This window comes from Lepidochelys olivacea (genome assembly GCF_965140295.1).
Source record: "Lepidochelys olivacea isolate rLepOli2 genome assembly, chromosome: 17".
Lineage (NCBI taxonomy): Eukaryota > Metazoa > Chordata > Testudines > Cheloniidae > Lepidochelys > Lepidochelys olivacea.
The window spans coordinates 8,544,315-8,563,434 of record NC_140427.1 but is presented as its reverse complement, the minus strand read 5'-3'; the positions used below and the strand labels follow the sequence as shown (position 1 = coordinate 8,563,434).

The window sequence follows — 19,120 nt, the reverse complement described above, 5'->3', positions numbered from 1 at the left end:
GACTTGATAAGCCAAGTGACGTGACTGGATGTGGCAACCTGTAAGGGTAACGTGAAGTGAAGTTTTGTACATTTCAGTCCCGTTGAAAGAGGATGGAGTAACTGTTGACGGTTAGATTCCGCCAGAGGGTGAAGTTCAAGAACCAAATGGAAGTGACCCCTGCAGTGTTGTAATGGCCACTACAGAGCAGAAGGCACATCACTAACCAAGAAGTCCTTTGACCTGCTCTGTGCTAACCCTACCACCAGATTGCTTTGTAAGACTGGAAGTTGCAGCAGACTCTTTTGCATGTCAAATCTGTCTGCTTCAGCAATGGGTGAACACCAGAGGCTTCAAATGGAACCTATGAATGTGAATCAACAGCACCCTAGGCATCACTATCAGCGCTGTACGCGGATGGCAGGCAGTCTATGTACATGGATAGCCTGTATCCTCAGCCCTTTATCATATTCTGGGTCCACAGGCCATGCCTTGCTCACCACTTCTTCTATCTTCCCCTATAACCACACTCAGATAATGGGACAGGGGATCTTCCTACTCAGCCATTTCTTGCCTATCAGTCTGTTAACACTTTCATTTGCAATTTCATTTGGTCAATTCTTTCTGGAGTTCTGATGGGGCTGTTTGCCAGAGCATTCCCCAGAATCACAGAACGCAGACACAGAAGAGACCCATTAGGTCACCACGGCCAGGACTGTCCCTCATTGTATCTTTCCTAATGATTTATCTTGTTTAGTTTTAAACACCCTGAGCACTGGACCCCATTTCCTTGGGGGAGGCTATTCCACAGACTAATTGAACCCACTGCTAGAGTGGGGCTGCCTGCATTTCTGGGAGTTTGAAATTGGCTTCTGCTCAGTGGTTTGAGCATTGGCCTGCTAAACCCAGGGTTGTGAGTTCAATCTTTGAGGGGGCCATTTAGGGATCGGGGCAAAAATTGGGGATTGGTCCTGCTTTGAGCGGGGGGTTGGACTAGATGACCTCCTGAGGTCCCTTCCAACCCTGATATTCTATGATTCTATGATTTTGCATTTTCTGGGGGAGGGGGTTTCTTCTGGGATCTTCATCTCCCCCGCTCCCTCCAAATCTCCCCATATGTGGGACAGGCTTTGCCTCTGTGTCAAGGATTTCCCCAATTAACACCCTTTCAGGAGAAGTTATTATTTATCTGTCAAAGTCAGCATACAAGGTGCTTTACACAAAGCAAGATGCACTGCTCAAAGAACTGAATCCTTGTCCTGAAGAGCTAACAACCCACAGGCACCAAGAGGCAGGCAGAACGCTGAGAACAAACGCAGAGCGGAGTCTGGATGCTCTTAGTTATCAGGTTTCCAGGAGGTGTTTGAAGCTGGAGGGGCAGCGGGGGCCTGGTGTACGTTAATTGAGAGGAGTACATGGAAGCTTGAAAGAAGGCACAAAGCTGGCAGGGGACAGAAGAGATGAGGAGGGAGGTGGGGAGCTCCATTCTTGCAGATTTTGTGCTGACGGGGAGAGAATGTATTGCTTTCTCTAAGAGCTTAGGAGCTGTGGATTTTATTTTCAGGGCTTGCAGCGAAGCATAAAAGTCAGCGGAGGTGGCAGGAGGCGATGATGACTGCGTGTGAATGTTAATGTCTTCATTACCACTTACACACGGTGAAGGAAACAAATAAAAGCCTCTTGCCAGGCAACTCCCACTTTGGAACTTCCCTTTCAAACTGTGACTGTACCCATCCTGCAGAGGCACTGCAGGGACAGCAGGAGTCAGCCAAAGAATCATATGGTGTTTGGGTTTGATTAAAGGATCAGGAAGAGCACATTTCTCCCTCCACCCCCAGGACAATTCTACATCAGTGAATTGCATCACTTGACCCTCCACAGCCACACTCTCTAGAGGAGCCTGCTTCTCTTAAGCCAGCCTCCTTAACAGCTGCAGATCTTATGGAACCGGCAGAGAAGTGGCCAAACCAACTACAGATCCCAGTACACAATGCTGGGTCAAAAACAGAGTGCCCCATGCCGCCTTCACAGTGAAAGATGAGCGTAGCTGGATAAATCCATTTTGTAAAAACCTGGCGCAGCCCTCAGGCTCTCTGCCAATTGTCAAGGCTGCCCTCAGGTCAGTAATGTGTTGGCACCTCTCCGCAGAACGTCAGGAGGACAGCCACTGGTATCCCCAAAAGGCTATTTCAGGGATACAGTATATAGCAAACAGTTGTGAGGTTGCACTGATAAGCTATCTGATTATATATATATACACACACACACATCAATATTATGCCTTATGGGGGAAAATAAGCTTTTATCGCCTAGATGCACTGAAGAGCCTGTTAGTATATCACAGAATAATGGAAACTAGAGACAGAAAAAGACACCAACAAATGTAATATATATTTAAGTGCCTTCACAGGGAGAAATACCAGCTACAAAAGGGCTTTTTCATCTGGATCAGAAAGGCAGAACACGAAATCATAGCTGAAGTGGAAGCCAGACAAATTTCAGTTAGAAAACAGGCCACTTTTAGCAGTACGATTGAACAAACTACCAAGGGAAGTGGTGGATTGAGTCTTCAGATCAAGACTGGATGCCTTTTGGAAGATAGACTTTAACCAAGCAAAGTTACTGGGCTCAATGCAGGGGTAACTGAAGTTTTATGGCCTGTGATATTCAGATGATTTAACGGTCCCTTCTGGCCTTACGCTCTATGAAAACATCAAATCCCGGGCCAACTGGAACTCCCCAATCATCACAGTGATACACATCCCATAGCCACTCAGAACATCACCGCAACAAAAGGAATAAAATTTGGATCCTCTTGCTCCAGAAGTCCAGGCCTCTTCCAGCCAAGCTAAAGTAGAATCTCAATGAGCTCTCAGCAGTACAGGGCTCATTACACCATTTAGCACTTTTGATTCCACCACATCTACTAGGTCAGTGGACAACTATTACAACTTGGACATACCTACTGGCCAGTTCATTTTAAGCTCGTCTAATCCACAGTACAATTTAGTGATTGCTCCTCCTCCTCTCATATGCATATGACAGAGCTCAATGTCCAGGTTCATAAGCAAAGCATAGCCTCTGTATCACAGGAGGCGAGGGGTAAACCACCCTCCAGATGTTGGGTTGGCCACACTTCCACCCCATGAGTTACTGTCTGCAACACTGCTCCCCAGTCGCAGCACATGGAGGAAATCCATGCCTGTATATGGTTGCGGCTACTCTGGATGAGCCAGAGCGTACCCTGTTGAGGCTGGTCCACGATCTACGATTAAGTGGACAAAGAGGCAGGTGCAGCGATGGACTCCTGAATTTACTCAGTGTGTTAGACTCTCTCTTCCACCAATGCTTCCACTCTGTAAGAACCTAGTTTTCAGCTGCCTGGTGGTACTGACCATCCACGCATGGTACTCCTCTAGAGCAGTGGGTGAGCTGCTTTAGCAAAAGAGTGTCAAGACATCAGCCACTGTCTCACACACCATCTGCAGGAGTGGGATTCCTCCCCTGAATGTAAGCAGATCTTGGAGTTGGCGCTGCAAGTTGTTTCCTGTTTGAAAATGGGGCACCAGTCAACCAGAAACGTAATAGGTTGATTTTCACCTCTCAGAGCTCTCCAAGCAGACTTGACGGTCATGGCATCTTGTCAAAGGTCTGCCAGAATGTGCACTAACACAGACTGGAGTATAATTCAAACAGCCACTAATAATACAAGTGGCCAAATTCAGCTCTGTGTCGACAGCCTAAGCGTGGCAGCTTCACCCCAGACCATAGAGCAGTTTTCAGTTAGAGCAAACACCAGGGACAGATGTATGAAGGACCAAAGGGTTGGCTCCACAGGAGGTTCCCAATAGTTTTCACACCAAGGTGGTACAGGAAGAGATCTTAATTTTCAGGTGTTCCCAGGGAGCGTGGCATGTCAGGTTATGGTCGAGTTTTACTTCTGAGTACGTGACAACTGATTGCTAGGACACACTGAACAATGAATGAAGTCTGGCTTTAGTGCCCGAGGAATGCAGTGAGCTATCTACATTTAAGGACATATGTGCTATTTCTATAGCCACCATCTCTGTTACTCTACATTTTCTGACTATAAAATCTCTTTGTTTTCAATGATGAAAAGCAATAGGCTTAATGAGAGAAACCACCTGCTGTTGTTTAGATGAAACAACAGCTCACCTCTTTTAGCTAATTTTTGACATTCCATTCAGCCCATGAGTTATTTTCTGGGCCTTTCAGCTGTTGAGTTTCTAGAGCCTTGCAGACATTTTCACCCAGCTGTGATCTTCATTCATCCCCTCTGGCTTTATCTCACCCAATCCTAATTAACTCTCACCAGCCAACTCCACAAGAGGCCAGCCAAAACGCAGCGAAGCACCATTTGTGCAGCCTCGGAATGTGTCTGGCGCATCTGCCTTTCAAAAACACTCAACCTCTGGCCAAAGCAACATGGTGAAATAGAACATATGACAGACAGCAGCGAGGACAGTGTATTGAATGGTGTGCAAGCCCATCTAATTAGCAACACGGGAGAAAGGATAGCTCTTTTCCATTCATGCTAAGTTTTCTAGGGGGTAGGCTGCAGGACAGTCTTTCACCCCTTCTGGTGGAACATTCCATCAAAACCTACTGTGACTATAGGAAGGGTGAAAAATTTTGTGCTGCAATTGCACTAAAAACTTTGCTCATCCGGATTTTGATTTTGCGTCTGGTGCGGTTTAGATCCAAACCCATCCTGCTCCTCCTACAAAGATCAGACTCAAATATAAATGGTTCCAATTTTTGCTCTCCTGTCGTAAACACCCCCACTGAGGCAGCGAGGTTCCTGGAGCTGTCAGAAGCCCCATCATTAGTGCTTCGCGCTTCTCTTAGCTACCAGTGCCTCCTCCACAAGGCAGCGTACACAACATCATCACTAGCCCCAAAAGAAAGCAGCCTGGTGTTTCTGTTACCTACTAGCTTGCTTCATTTTTATGAACTGGCATTCCTGTGGGTTTGATTCACTACCATTTCAAGTTCAGCAATGCTCCAGCCTATGTGGTCCGGCCCTCTCAACTATCCCTATATCAGCAAGCCAGCATGCACAGCCTGGCATTCCCAAGCACACTTGGATATGGGTGGGAGACAAAACCTTTTGTTAAGGAAACAAATTCACTCTAGTCTGTAAAAGGAAACTATAGGCAGTGAGATAAACATGTTGAAATGCACTTGCTCCACCCCAACAGTATCCTTTCAGAGATTCAGAGCATGACCCCAACACTAGCGGTTCCCCATTATGGTAACCCAGAACAAGCTTGCTCCTGGCTATTTCCTGCGAGACAGTGGACTCATGCTGGGTGGACTCTACGCTGTGGCTCTTACCTGGGAGGGGGGCTTGGTGGAGCTTGTGGATACTGCCGGTCAAAGACATGCATATCATAGGCAGGGGGCGAGTAGACGGGAGGAGGCTCTTCATCTGAACTGTCCGGTTCAAGCGTCCGCTCCAAAATCTACACAAATAAATGATGGAGAGAAAATAAGAGACCAGTCACGGGTCAGCAGAGGCGAGCCTGGACAATGCAAGACATGCCTAGGGAGGCCCGATCCTCTCCTCTCACATATACAGGTGTAAATCAGGAGCAACTCTATGGATGTCCATGGAGCAGCACTGGTGTAATGTCAACATGGGACCAGAATCAGGCCCATCACATATTTTACATCAGGCTAATGCGGGGGCTGCCAAACCCAGCAGTGTCCCTTTAAGACACACTGTAATAAATCAACGAGGAGTCCTTGTGGCACCTTAGAGACTAACAAATATATTTGGGCATAAGCTTTCATGGGCTAAAACCCACTTCATCAGATGCATGGAGTGAAATAAATGTGTTAGTCTCTAAGGTGCCACAAGGACTCCTCATTGTTTTTGCTGATACAGAATAACACAGCTACCACTCAGAAACCTGTAATAAATCAGTGGGTGGGAAACTTGTAGTTATCAGAGATAACTTGACCACCTAGTGGAAAAATGGCTAGCTGAATACATATCATCTCTGCTCCCTGAAAGGAAGGGGCAGGGATAACATCTCTCCCATCACACATGTTGTAATAAGACACCAGGACTCGGGGCCTCAGCTGATCAGTTATAGTATTTATCACTAGTGAAACTAAACAAGCAAGGCAGATACTGTACAAGCACCAGCAGGTAGGGTGGGTGCATTTCATTTTGGTTTTTAAGAGTGTGCAACAATTCTTGCGCAAAACCCGGGTCCCAATCTTGAAAGGTGCTAAGCACTCAGGGTTGGATTCTCAAAAGCACCTCAGCCACTTAGGCACACCAGTGCCACTGAAAGACAATGAAGTTTGCACGCTTAAGTGATTTTTGGGGAAAAAAAATCCCTTCCTCAGAAACTTCTGACTTCTATGAAAAAAGTGAGCACCTTCCAGGATCGAGCAGTTGGCATGGCAACCCCTGGCAGGCTGCTGACTGTGGCCTTCCATGCTGCAAAGTGCAGTCACTCCTGGTGTCGCCTTTATCTCTCTCTCTTATAACTCCCTCTCCTCACAGCCTAGGGAGAGTCTGCAGTTCACACCCCGAATGGTGTGGAGGTAAACGCATTCTCCACACCTTTGCATTGCTCTGCACGTGCAGTCCTGCACTGGGAACACAGACCCCGCAATGATGGCCACAGTGCAGTGAATTGATTTTAAACACAGGCTTATTTTTCTCTGTTAGGTGTCCAGCTCCTCTATAATCTCTCTGGGGAGGAACATGACCAGGCAAGGAGCTGCTTCTTGACCTCCTCTAAAAGTTGATGCTTCCAGTGACTGTGTCTTTAATTTGATTCTAGATTTCTGCATCTCTCACCAGCAGCAACGTCACTTATGAGCTGCCACTGAAGACTAGGCATCTCGGTTCCAATCCCCACGATGCCCTCCAGGAACGGACTTCACAAAGGGCCTGATCTAAAGCTGGCTGAAGTCAATGGAAGTTTTTCCTCTGACTCAGTGGGGTTTTGGCTCAGACCTCAAGTGCCTTTTAAAACAAACTGATCTAGCTGCATGCTTCACTGTTTGAACCGTGCACTCGAATGTGTGCCTGCCTGACTAATCAAACTGAAACCTGCTTCTGAACTTCTTGCATATTTTACTGATTGGCCTCCTGACCTACTTTACAAAACCCAGAGCACTGCATACCTTGACAACTAACATGCACCTGGGAATGGCTCTTAAACAGTTACTTGGTGCTATGACTCAGTTCATTTAGTGCTCCTTTAGTGCAGAACAAGATACAGAATGTGAGGCCTCCTCTATGCCTAAAACTTAGGTCAACCTAACTACATGGCTCAGGGTGTGAAAAATTCACATCCCTGACAGACATAGTTAAGCCAACCTAAGCGCCAGAATAAACACTGCTAGGCTGACAGAAGAATTCTTCCATCCACCTAATGACTGTCTCTCAAGAGGGTGGATTTGCTATAGCAAAAGAAAAGCTCATTCCATCACTTTAGTGTCTACACTACAACGCTACAGCAGTGTAGCTGCCGTGCAGACATAGTAGTACATACATACCCTAAGGCCTGGCCTACACTAGAAAATGAGGTTGGTGTAACTATATTGCTCAGGTGTGTGGACAATCCAGTTAAACCGACCTAACCCCTGATGTAGGCAGCACTGGCACCTCTTGGGGAGGTGGAGTACCTACAGCAGCAGGAGAAGCCATCCCATCAGCATACGTAGCATCTTTGCTGAAGCACTACTGCTGCACCGAGGGGCACTGGCTGAAGTATGTAGGAGAAGAGCCTGAACAGTGCCTGCTTGCACCATGCTTGGGACAGGGCTAAAGGTATAAGACCTTCCCTTTCACAGGTGTTAATTTCAATCATAAAATTAGCTACAAAAACAAATACACCTTGCTCACCAGCAAATTGCCATGTAATATCAGTGGGTATGATGAGGAGTCCTGGACTGTTGTTAATAAACAATTTGCACTTTTACAGCACTTTACATTAGAGGATCTTATATTGCCAAACTAGCATTAATTGAGTCTTCCAACTTCTCCATGTGAAGTAGGTAAGTAAGAGGCCCATTGCCTGTCAATGGGATTTTGGCTCCTAAGTGTCCAAAGCCCTTTTGAAAATGAGATTTAAACCCCTTAATCAGTAGGCATAGGGCACAGGAATGCCTTTCAATATCTGGGCCTAAATGATTTGCCCAAGGTCACACAGTGATGTCCGTAGCAGAGCTAAGAAAGCATGCAGGAGTATGAATTCCCAGTCCCCTGCTTTAATCACTTGTCAATGTTACTTTGCTATAAATATCACCATGACACATCACGTCATTAGATGTCTATGCGGTTCCTTGGGAGGGGGGAGGTGAATGTGCACCAGCGGCAGCTCCAGGTGCAAATCTTAGGTATGTAATCCTCTGCAATTCTTCTCAGGGGCACATGCACTCAGAAAGGGCACTTTTAAAAGTACTCCCCAGGCTTTGGCTCTTGCTACTAGCCTGTTCACTGAAGTGCGCGTGCCCTCCGGCTTTGGAGGCCCCAGCTGGAAACAGTCCATGTTCTAGGGTTTCCCCAATGGACTTCATCTGGAAGATCCAAGGGTAACTGTGAACAAAAGGCAGGGACGTTTATTTTACTTAGATATTTCTTCTATGTGAGGCAACGTCCCAGGTGACCCAATGATGGAATCACCACTGGAAAGACCAAGATGAAGAAGAATCCAAGAAAGAGAAAATTTTCTTTTTAAAAGTAGACAATTTGCAGAACACAGCCTGCTTTCTTGATACCTGATGCAGGCACAATGCAACTGGAGGCAGGAAGAGGAAGGGAAGGAGGAGGAGGATGCGCATGATGCCTATAGCATACAGAATGATATGGTTAACAAGGATCTAGGTCCAAGTCACAAAAATACAGCTCCCTCCTGATTGCATGACTCCTATTAGAGGAAATTAGACCCCCAGCACCTGCAAGGTCCCATTGCCTTGATGTTGGAAGCCACAGTTCTCTTCTTAGAAATCCTTGTCTTGTCAGGTTGTTTTTAATCCATAAATAGTCGAAGAGCCTCTTGTAATCTGAAGCCAGTTTCCAGCTGCCCTGACACACAATCTGCCCTTGTCAGCTTTTGCAGGTAGAACTCTCTGCTCTGACTCTTCCTACCCACCCACCGTTCTTTTCTTCCTACTTTTTGTTCCTATGAAACAAAGCTCATCAAAATAGAGTGAGTGGTTACACCATCAGAAAGTGCAACACAAAAACAGCCTCTTTGAAAAGCAACTGAAGTTTTCCGCCACATGCCTTTGCATTTTGCCACTCAACATGCCTTAAAAAGTTACTTGTTTGCAGAGTAACTTTTCATTCCAATGAGTCAGAGTTACATGCACGGTTTCCACTCTGATATGCGGGTTCTAGTGCATGCAGACCCAGAGAATCCCTTCTTAAACTACTTCACCATAGTTTCTGCACCTCACCATATGTTTTGATAGTATAACTGGATGTAAACATATGAAGGCCACCAAATGTGTCTCTGTGCTTGCACAAAGTTCCAGACGGAGCATGTTCCCTGGTAAACAAAGTAGACAAAGCTGGAACTCAAGCTGTGTGGAAGTCTGTTTGTATCTTCAGTTAATAGCTTTTTCAATAAACACTTCCTGTTTCAGTAGATCTCTGATTTTCTCTTGATACCCTGTGTCCCACCCACCATCCATCCAGTTATGGACTGGAAATCTGCTCACTCTTGCTAATTAGACAAACTAAATAGATGCCCCATGGAATTTCCTTTCTCCATCCTTTCCCTCATGCACTCATGTCATCATTTTCTACTAAGAGGTTAAAGAAAGTAAAAGTGTTGGGAGTCAGAACTTTAACTTTGTTTCATTTTTATTATTGACATCGGAACATACTGCTGTTTTTCTTATCAGCAGACATAGGAAAGGGATGGCTTGCTATGCCCCAGCACAGGGAACTCACCAAGTGAGACTTTATGTGTACATGTGATGGCCACTATCTTGGCTGCCACCAGGGATTGAACCAGACCTGAAACATGAGTATCTACAGCTCAAGGTGAAGAGAGAGGCTCTATAACTGGGGGCTGTAACAGACTCACATCCTCTGTAAATAGGACACAGAGAAAGGTATACAACACACACACTGAGCAACAGAGAACTCACACACTTCATGCCCATACGGGGGGAGGGAGAGCTGTAAACATGCATTAAGAGCAAACTAGACCCCCCATAACATTTAGATGCATCCTCACTTCACCATCTTGGTTTCCTTCTAGGTCATTAAGTATTAGCTATGCTGTTCCTAGTTACTTTGCTTCAATGTTTTGCCTTCTCTTTATCAGATCTTGCATTTGTCCTGCTTACAGCAAAGAAATCCTGATCATAGCTACTCTTCAATCTCAAGGTACATGAGGAATGCGGAAATGAAAGAGCATAGAACTGAATACAGAGAATATGTTAAATACTTGATGCTGACATTTCCTGTGACAATAGCATTGCAAAGCTGAGACTCTTTAGTGCACTTCTGCTCTGAAAACTAGGCAATATGACTTCTACTTACTCAAAGGATTTGCTTCCTTCCTTCCTCTTTAGTGACAAAGATTCAGTTAACTCAGTTCCAAAGGTAGGGCCAAACCATGATGATGTTTCATGCTCTCAGCACCAGAGCTATTGGACCAGGCACTCTAACTGCACCTTCTCATGGCATATAAACAACGCAAGGGCTGCCAAATGTAATCAGCTTTGGTGATCACCCTCCAAGCTGCAGTTGAACCAATCACAAAGGTAAAAAAGAATGTTTATATTCCACTACCAATCCACCTAGCTCTTGAGGGACAACCTAAAACTTCAGAATACACTAAAGGTAAAATATGACATGAGAAAAGAGATTCCTTTAATTAATACACTGTCTGGATATTATACCATTATACCAGTACAATATACACATGTACATTTCTTGAATGAGCAGACACTTCCTAAATATATATATTAGAGAGAGAGAGAGAGAGAGAGAATGCACCTCAAAGAATGAAGTGCAGTGCTCCATGAAGATGTACATAATTGTCAAGCATGCGAGTAGTCTTATTGACTTCATTGTATTTATACTGTACTGGAAGTTTAAGTGTGTGAAGTCAATGTATTTGCACATAGGCACATGATTTCAGTGGGACTACTCACATGCTTAAAAGTTAAGTGTGTGCTCAAATGCTTTGCTGAATTGGAGCCTAATACAGTGTCTTTCATCTGAGGATGTCATGGTGCTTTAAAACGCTGGTAAATAAAACCGCACTGTAAAGCAGGACAGTATTATAATCACTATACAGGTGGGGAAACTGAAGTACAATGAGGCTAAATCACTTGTCTCAGGTCACACAAGAAACGCTGATAACAGAAACCAGGAGTCCAACCCCATAGTCCCTGTCTATAGACAAGAACTCCGATCCTTTTCCTGGATGCCAGTGAACAAAGCCCCCAACCCATGCAAGATGCGGGGGGTAATGAACGTTACCTCTGGGGGAATACTGTCATCTGAGTCCGAGCTGTCATCATAACCACTGCCGTCTAAATTCATCTGTAAGAGCTGGTCAATGGTGGCGTCCACAGCTCCATTGTTAGCCCTCAAAACACATTCAATAATGTCATAATCCATATTGGGGAACATAGTCTTGAAATCCTCCATGGCCTGGTTGAACTCCAGCCGTCGCACCTGCCTGGTGGGCCGGCTGTTGTTGAGTTCCTGGGTGGAAGAGCTGTTCCTTGAGCTGCCATTGCTGCTGCTCCGCCGGAACAGGCTTGTCATTTTTGAGAGCTGTTTTTGAAAAATGTTTAATCTTTTAAAACCTGCTGTAGAAATTAAAAAAAAAAGAGAGAGAGAGACTATAAATCCTAGGTGAGGAAGAGGTTGGAGGGGAGGGCGCCACCTGTCGGCTTTGTGGTCAAGAAGCTACATAGCCATCCTTTAGCACTACTGCCCAGTAATCCAGCACACAAAGGGGAGACATCCAGGATGCCTCAACAGAAGAGCAGGGATTGCTGTGCCAACATGGAGGGGCCTGGTTCCAAGCAGTTCTCCACTGGAGTCCTGTGCAGGACAGGTCTTCAGCAACACGACAGCCTCCTGAGACACTGGAGCATATTGTAACCTGGGAACAAGAAACAAAACACGCTTGGAACAGAATTGTGGGGAAAACAGATCAGAACTTTTTTTTAATAGAAAGAAGGGGGGTTTGGTGGAAGGATGTGGACTTCCCTCTAAATATTTCTGGAAGTTTGTCAAAAATTATCTTGAAATCATTGAAAGAAAGAATGTGTGAAGCACCTGGTTTTCAGTAAATGAAACATTTCAAAAAAATGTCAAGAATGTTTCTGATCAAAATTTTGATTTAAAAAAAATAAGTGGGGGGTGGGAAGGAGGAAAAAAATAGTGAAAATGGGTGCGTTTCCAACCCTCTACCGGGAAACAACACAATTTAAAAAAACAAACAAAACAAAACAAAACAAAAACACCCTTCAGTTCTGACCAGCTCCATTCACAGAACACATAGGTCATTTACGCTGTGTATGTCTATTCTGCTTGGCCAATAGCAAGGCCATGGGGCTTAAACAGTGTCACAGTTGCAAAAGACTGTTTGTACCTATTAGCTGTTAATTACCTATTAGCCTGTCACAAGGTCTAAGGCAGGAGACAGTTCCCAGGATAGAAGAGGACGCTGCATATATTAAACTAATTTAATAATTTTATTAAGATGATGATAAAATAAAAAAAATGGTACAGAGTTTAAGAGCAGAAGTTTCTGGTTATCAGGGAATAAGGTACAGATTATCAAGGGGTGCAAAATTCGGTTTAGGATCAGATGGCATAAGGAATACATAATCTGCAATATCCCCGACTGGGGGTAAAAGGTTAACGGGTCAAAGTACAGACACTGAGATATGGGGGTATGTTGTTCATATAACGGCTATGTTCAGGTGTGGAGTATAATGAGTGGATATGATGCTGAGGATGGATTTACCCTCATTTGGTGAGATTTAATATTCAGTGAGTTTATGGTTCCAGTTCATATGGTCCAATGAAAAAAGTCTCTCGGTCTCTTTCTCATAGTTGATGCACTAATACTACATTCTACCTTAGCCACATTAAGTACAGATAATAATGAGACTTATCTCAAGTACCAAGCAGGAGTGAAACAAAGCTGGAAATGGGGCCTGGGTTTGTCAAAACTTTGGACGCATCTCTCCAGCCAAAGAAATACAACTGGTACGCAGATACCACAGCAATGGGCATCAGTAGACAGAGAAATATACTTTTACCTCCTAGGCTGTGCCATAAATATAAAGGGAAGGGTAACCACCTTTCTGTATACAGTGCTGTAAAATCCCTCCTGGCCAGAGGCAACATCCTGTTACCTGTAAACTGTTAAGAAGCTCAGCTAATCTGGCTGGCACCTGACCCAAAGGACCAATAAGGGGACAAGATACTTTCAAATCTTGTGGGAGGAGGGGAGGCTTTTGTTTGTGCTCTTTGTTTACATGGTTGTTCTCTCTTGGGACTGAGAAAGGCCAGACAGAAATCCATCTTCTCCAACCCATCCTAATCCAAGTTTCCAATATTGCAACCAGTATAGGTAAGTCACGCAAGGCGGATTAGTTTATCTTTTGTTTTATGTGAATTTTCCGTGCTAAGACGGAGATTTATTCCTGTTTTCTGTAACTTTAAGGTTTTGCCCAGAGGGGGATCCTCTGTGTTTTGAATCTGAATACTGTGTAAAGTATTTTCCATCCTGATTTTACAGAGATGATTTTTACCTTTCTTTTATTTTTAATAAAATCCTTCTTTTTAAGAACTTGACTGATTTTTCTATTGTTCCAAAATCCAGGGGTTTGGATCTTTAATGATATTGTAACCAATTGGTTAGTATATTATTCTCAAGCCTCCCCAGGAATCATAGAATCATAGAATATCAGGGTTGGAAGGGACCCCTGAAGGTCATCTAGTCCAACCCCCTGCTCGAAGCAGGACCAATTCCCAGTTAAATCATCCCAGCCAGGGCTTTGTCAAGCCTGACCTTAAAAACCTCTAAGGAAGGAGATTCTACCACCTCCCTAGGTAACGCATTCCAGTGTTTCACCACCCTCTTAGTGAAAAAGCTTTTCCTAATATCCAATCTAAACCTCCCCCACAGGAAAGGGGGTGTAGGGCTTGGGGGGATATTTTGGGGAAAGACTTCTCCAAGTGGTCTCTTTCCCTGTTCTTTGTTTAAAACGCTTGGTGGTGGCAGCATACTGTTCAAGGACAAAGCAAAGTTTGTACCTTGGAGAAATTTTTAACCTAAGCTGGTAAGAATAAGTTTAGGGGGTCTTTCATGCGGGTCCCCACATCTCTACCCTAAAGTTCAGAGTGGGGAAGGAGCCCTGACAGGCTGGGAGGAAAAGCATGACTAGGCGGACCACAACTGTGTTTTTGTGTCTGTCAAGTCCTGGCTTCCAGTGCCGTTCTAACCACTAAGCCACACACTCTCCCTAAACAGCACAACACTGTATTTTCAATTATTTATTAACATTTCACAGTGACTAAGCAGACATGTTTATATGGCACTTATGGAAATGAGCACAGTTATCTGCAGAGGGAGCTTCAGAAGGAGATTTTAAAACACATTTGTATAAAACACAGTCACTTGGATTTGCTACTGAGAAAGAGCAGTTCAGTGTTCCCATTCAGAACAAGAACCGCAAAAGGAACTGGCGTCACCACAATTTGGATAACACATTGCTTTACTCCCCTTTCCAAGTCATCATATCTATCTTCTGGCATGGTTATAAATTCCTCTTTAATAAATCCCTCCTTGATACCTTAGAAATTCATGAGAATAACAGCTCTAAGGAGGAGGTTAGTATGCTTTTGAAAAATATCAAAAAGGAAGTACCGGATTTCCTAATCAAAGGAATGTGATAACTTCCAAGATAATGTGTCCAGAAAAAAAAACAACTGTGCAGCCAATCATTCATATTATAGTAGCACACAGAAACCCCAATCAGTCATGGATTCAGGATTCTGATGTGCTACAAACACAGAACAAAAAGATGGTCTCTGCCCCAAAGAGCTTACCATCTGAACAAACAATAACGGCATTTTCTACCCCAAAGAGTTACAATCTAAATAAAACCATTCAAAATCTCCAATTGCAGTGTTATTATTTATAGATGATTAAGTGTCTCTCTAAACAGAGAAAGTAAGTAAAACCAACTTCGACAATTTCAAAACAGCAGATAAACACCTTGCAAATATGGCAAATCAAACATAGGGAAAAGTCACCAAATTCAAGATTGAAATTCACTTTAACACAAACTAGGACTGTCAATTAATCGCAGTTAACTCAAGTGATTAACTTAAAAAAATTAATCACGATTAATCGCAGTTTTAATCACACTAACAAACAATAGAATACCAATTGAAATTTATTAAATATTTTGGATGTTTTTCTACATTTTCAAATATATTGATTTCCATTACAATGCAGAATACAAAGTGTACAGTACTCACTTTATATTATTTTTATTTGCACTATAAAAATAACAAAATAAACAGTATTTTTCAATTCACCTCCTACAAGTACCGCAGTGCAATCTCTTTATCGTGAAAGTGCAACTTACAAACATAGATTTTTGTTGCTTTTACATAACTGCACTCAAAAACAAAACAATTTAAAACTTCAGCACCTACAAGTCCATTCTGTCCTACTTCTTGTGCAGCCATTCACTAAGAGAAACACATTTGTTTACATTTACGGGAGATAAAGCTGCCCGCTTATTTATAGCATCACCTGAAAGTGAGAACAGATGTTCGCATGGCACTTTTGTAGCCGGCATTGCAGGGTATTAACGTGCCAGATATGCTAAACATTCATAGGCCCCTTCATGCTTTGGCCACCATTCCAAAGAACATGCTTCCATGCTGATGACACTTGTTAAAAAAATAATGCGTTAATTAAATTTGTGACTCAACTCCTTGGGGGAGAATTGTATGTCTCCTGCTCTGTGTTTTACCTGCAATCTGCCATATATTTCATGTTATAGCAGTCTCGGATGATGACCCTGCATGTTGTTCATTTTAAGAACACTTTCACTGCAAATTTGACAAAACGCAAAGAAGGTACAGCATTCAACCCAAAATCTGATCGGGACAAGGTCTGGAGCATGCTTTCGGAAGTCTTAAAAGAGCAACACTCCAATGCAGAAACTAAAGAACCCAAACCACCAAAAAAGAAAATCAACCTTCTGCTGGTGGCATCTGACTCAGACGATGAAAATGAATGTGCGTTGGCCTGCACTGCTTTGGATTGTTATCAAGCAGAACCCGTCATCAGCATGGATGCATGTCCTCTGGAATGGTGGTTGAAGCATGACGGGACATATGGATCTTTAGCACATTTGGCACGTAAATATTTTGCAATGCTGGCTACAACAGTGCCATGTGAATGCCTGTTCTCACTTTCAGGTTACATTGTAAACAAGAAGTGGGCAGCATTATCTCCTGCAAATGTAAACAAAACTTGTTTGTCCGAGCGACTGGCTGAACAAGAAGTAGGACTGAGTGAACTTGTAGGCTCTAAAGTTTTACATTGTTTTATTTTTGAATGCAGTGTTTTTTTACAAAATTTTACATTTGTAAGTTCAACTTTCATGATAAAGTGATTACACTACAGTACTTGTATTAAGTGAATTGAAAAATACTATTTATTTTATTTTTACAGTGCAAATATTTACAATAAAAATAAACATAAAGTGAGCAATGTACACTTTGTATTCTGTGTTGTAACTGAACCAATATATTTGAAAATGTGGAAAACCTCCAAAAATATGTATATAAATAGTATTCTATTATTGTTGAATAGCATGATTAATTGTGCGATTAATTGCAATTAATATTCTAATTGCTTGACAGCCCTACCACAAACAGATTATATAGCTCCTGCCTCTCATTTGGAGACACAGGGCCAAATTCATCTCTAGATTAACTCCACTGATTAACAGACTTACACCAAGGACAATTTTGGTCCATAATGTACATTTTCAAGGGCTTTTTCTTAATTGGCACGTGGAGAGTTCAATACAACTGTTCCAGAAATTATATTTAATGACAAAAGAACCCAAATCAAATTATTTTAAAATAAAAATGTCAAAAGAAGGACCTTAGCAACGTCATGTAATCAGATTCAAAACCATTAGGCAGAGCAATAACCTCTTAAGTCACCCACGCATAACTGTTTGATTATCATGTATATGTATTATGCATGAAAGTTATGTTCCTTATACTAACCAATTCATGTTAGCAATAAAGCTGCAGGCTTTTACACCTTGAGTTATTCTAAGCAATTTAATAGGCTGCACAGAGTAGCCCAGTATCCAAGCAAAGAACAATGACAATGCAGTAGAGATCCCTCAAGGGAACTGTACTAAGCCCAACAGAAACATTAGACGGATGCACTTAATTTTGCACTTCTGTTTGAAGTCTCTTTTCAAAACAATGCCCTGTTCTGTCACTGATGCCTCATGGGAGCATTCTGTTTAGTAAGTATTCTGGGGTGCACCCATGTCCCCCTTTTTTTCCTGTCTTATTTTGTATTCTGCATTGTAATTGAAATCAATATATTTTGAAAAGGTAGAAAAACATCCAAAAATACTTACTATACATTCATATTCTATTATTGTTTAACAGTGCAATTAAAACCGTGGCCTAATTTTTTTAATATTGTAATTAATCGCAGTCAATTTTTAAAATCATTTTATGACCCTAATTATTTGTATTACTGTAGTAACTATAGGGCCTCATTGTGCTACGCATTGTATATACACATACTGAGAGGCTGTCCCTGCTCCAAAGAGTTCACAATCTAAATCAGTGATTCTCAACTTGTGGGCTACAGGTGGCTTGCGGACCAATCAGCAAACAGCTGTGGCCCACGAGACATCCTCAGGGCCATACAGGTAGTACATATGTTGCGTGGATGTGGCCCACATAACACGTAGAAAGCTGCATATGCAGCCCACAGTGGTAAATAGGTTAAGAACCACTGACCTAAATGAACAAGACAAAGAGGGAGTGGGAGTCAGGAACAGCACTGTTCCCATTTTACAGTTAAGGAACAGGAGGCACAGAGATTAAATGACGGGCCCAAAATCACCTAAGAAGTCTGTGGCAGAGCACAGAATTTAACCCTTTTGGGAGGCCAAGTCCAGTGCCTCAGCCATAAGATTATCCTCCCTCCTCAATGAAAAAATGGGATCTTTGTTTATAAGGGTTCATCCACCGTGTCCTCAGATGAATGCCTAATCCTAGCACAATCATACGCTCTGTGCCCCATCTCCATTAGCTCTCAACTGCATTACAGAGCCACGCATAAACTCAATGTAAACATGGTTCCAAATGAGAACACGTCTACACTACAACAGCAGCCATGTTTGGGGAGGGAAGGGGGGGCACTGTTGCATGGTTGTCCTCTGGTACAATTACATATGGTTTTGTACTACAACGCAGATTGGATTGAACCATGTTTAAACTGTATCCGCAAATATGCACAGCCCTGCACCATTAACCACCAAGCAGTAAATGGTTCCTTCAATTCAGCTATGTTTGCAGCACAGACAGGACGTTAGAACATGCAGCATAACGAAGGCTCTAATGCAGTGTTTCTCAAACTGGGGTCTGCGGACGCCTGGGGGTGCCCGAGGTACTCCAAGGGGTCCACGGGCCCCACTGATCAACTACTCCCTTTCCCTCAATCAACTCCTCCCACCTCTATTTCCCAGAGGCTACTGAAGCCAAACCGGGAGATTTTAGGCACTAGAAGTCCGGCCACAGTGGGTCCTGTGCCGCTCCTAGAAGCAGCCGGCACATCCCTGTGGCCCCTGGTGCAGGGGTCAGGGGGTCTCAGCGGGCTGTCCCCACCCTGAGTGCCAACTCTGCAGCTCCCACTGGCTGCAGTTTCCGGCCAATGCAAGCTGCGGGGGCAGTGCTTGCAGGCAGTGGCAGCACGTGGAGATCCCTTGGCCCTCCCGCCTAGAAGCTGCTGCCAGAGAGATATGCCAGTTGCTTTCGGGAGCTGCTCGAGGTAAGCGCTGCCCAGCCAGAGCCCATACGCCCTCCCACACCCTCCCA

General features: G+C 43.6%; 1 protein-coding gene across 6 annotated transcripts in view; it reads right to left on the bottom strand.

The window, feature by feature from the left end:
- Positions 1 to 19,120, bottom strand: part of CUEDC1 (CUE domain containing 1) — a 124,479-nt gene that overhangs the window by 20,268 nt on the left and 85,091 nt on the right. For all 6 annotated transcript variants that reach the window (XM_084650731.1, XM_084650732.1, XM_084650730.1 and 3 more), the window contains 2 exons: positions 11,474 to 12,107; positions 5,338 to 5,465 (listed from right to left, as the gene is read on the bottom strand). In XM_084650731.1, coding sequence (XP_084506857.1) covers positions 5,338 to 5,465; positions 11,474 to 11,764 — 419 coding nt within the window. In that variant the 5' untranslated portion in view covers positions 11,765 to 12,107. The remainder of the gene's footprint in view (positions 1 to 5,337; positions 5,466 to 11,473; positions 12,108 to 19,120) is intronic.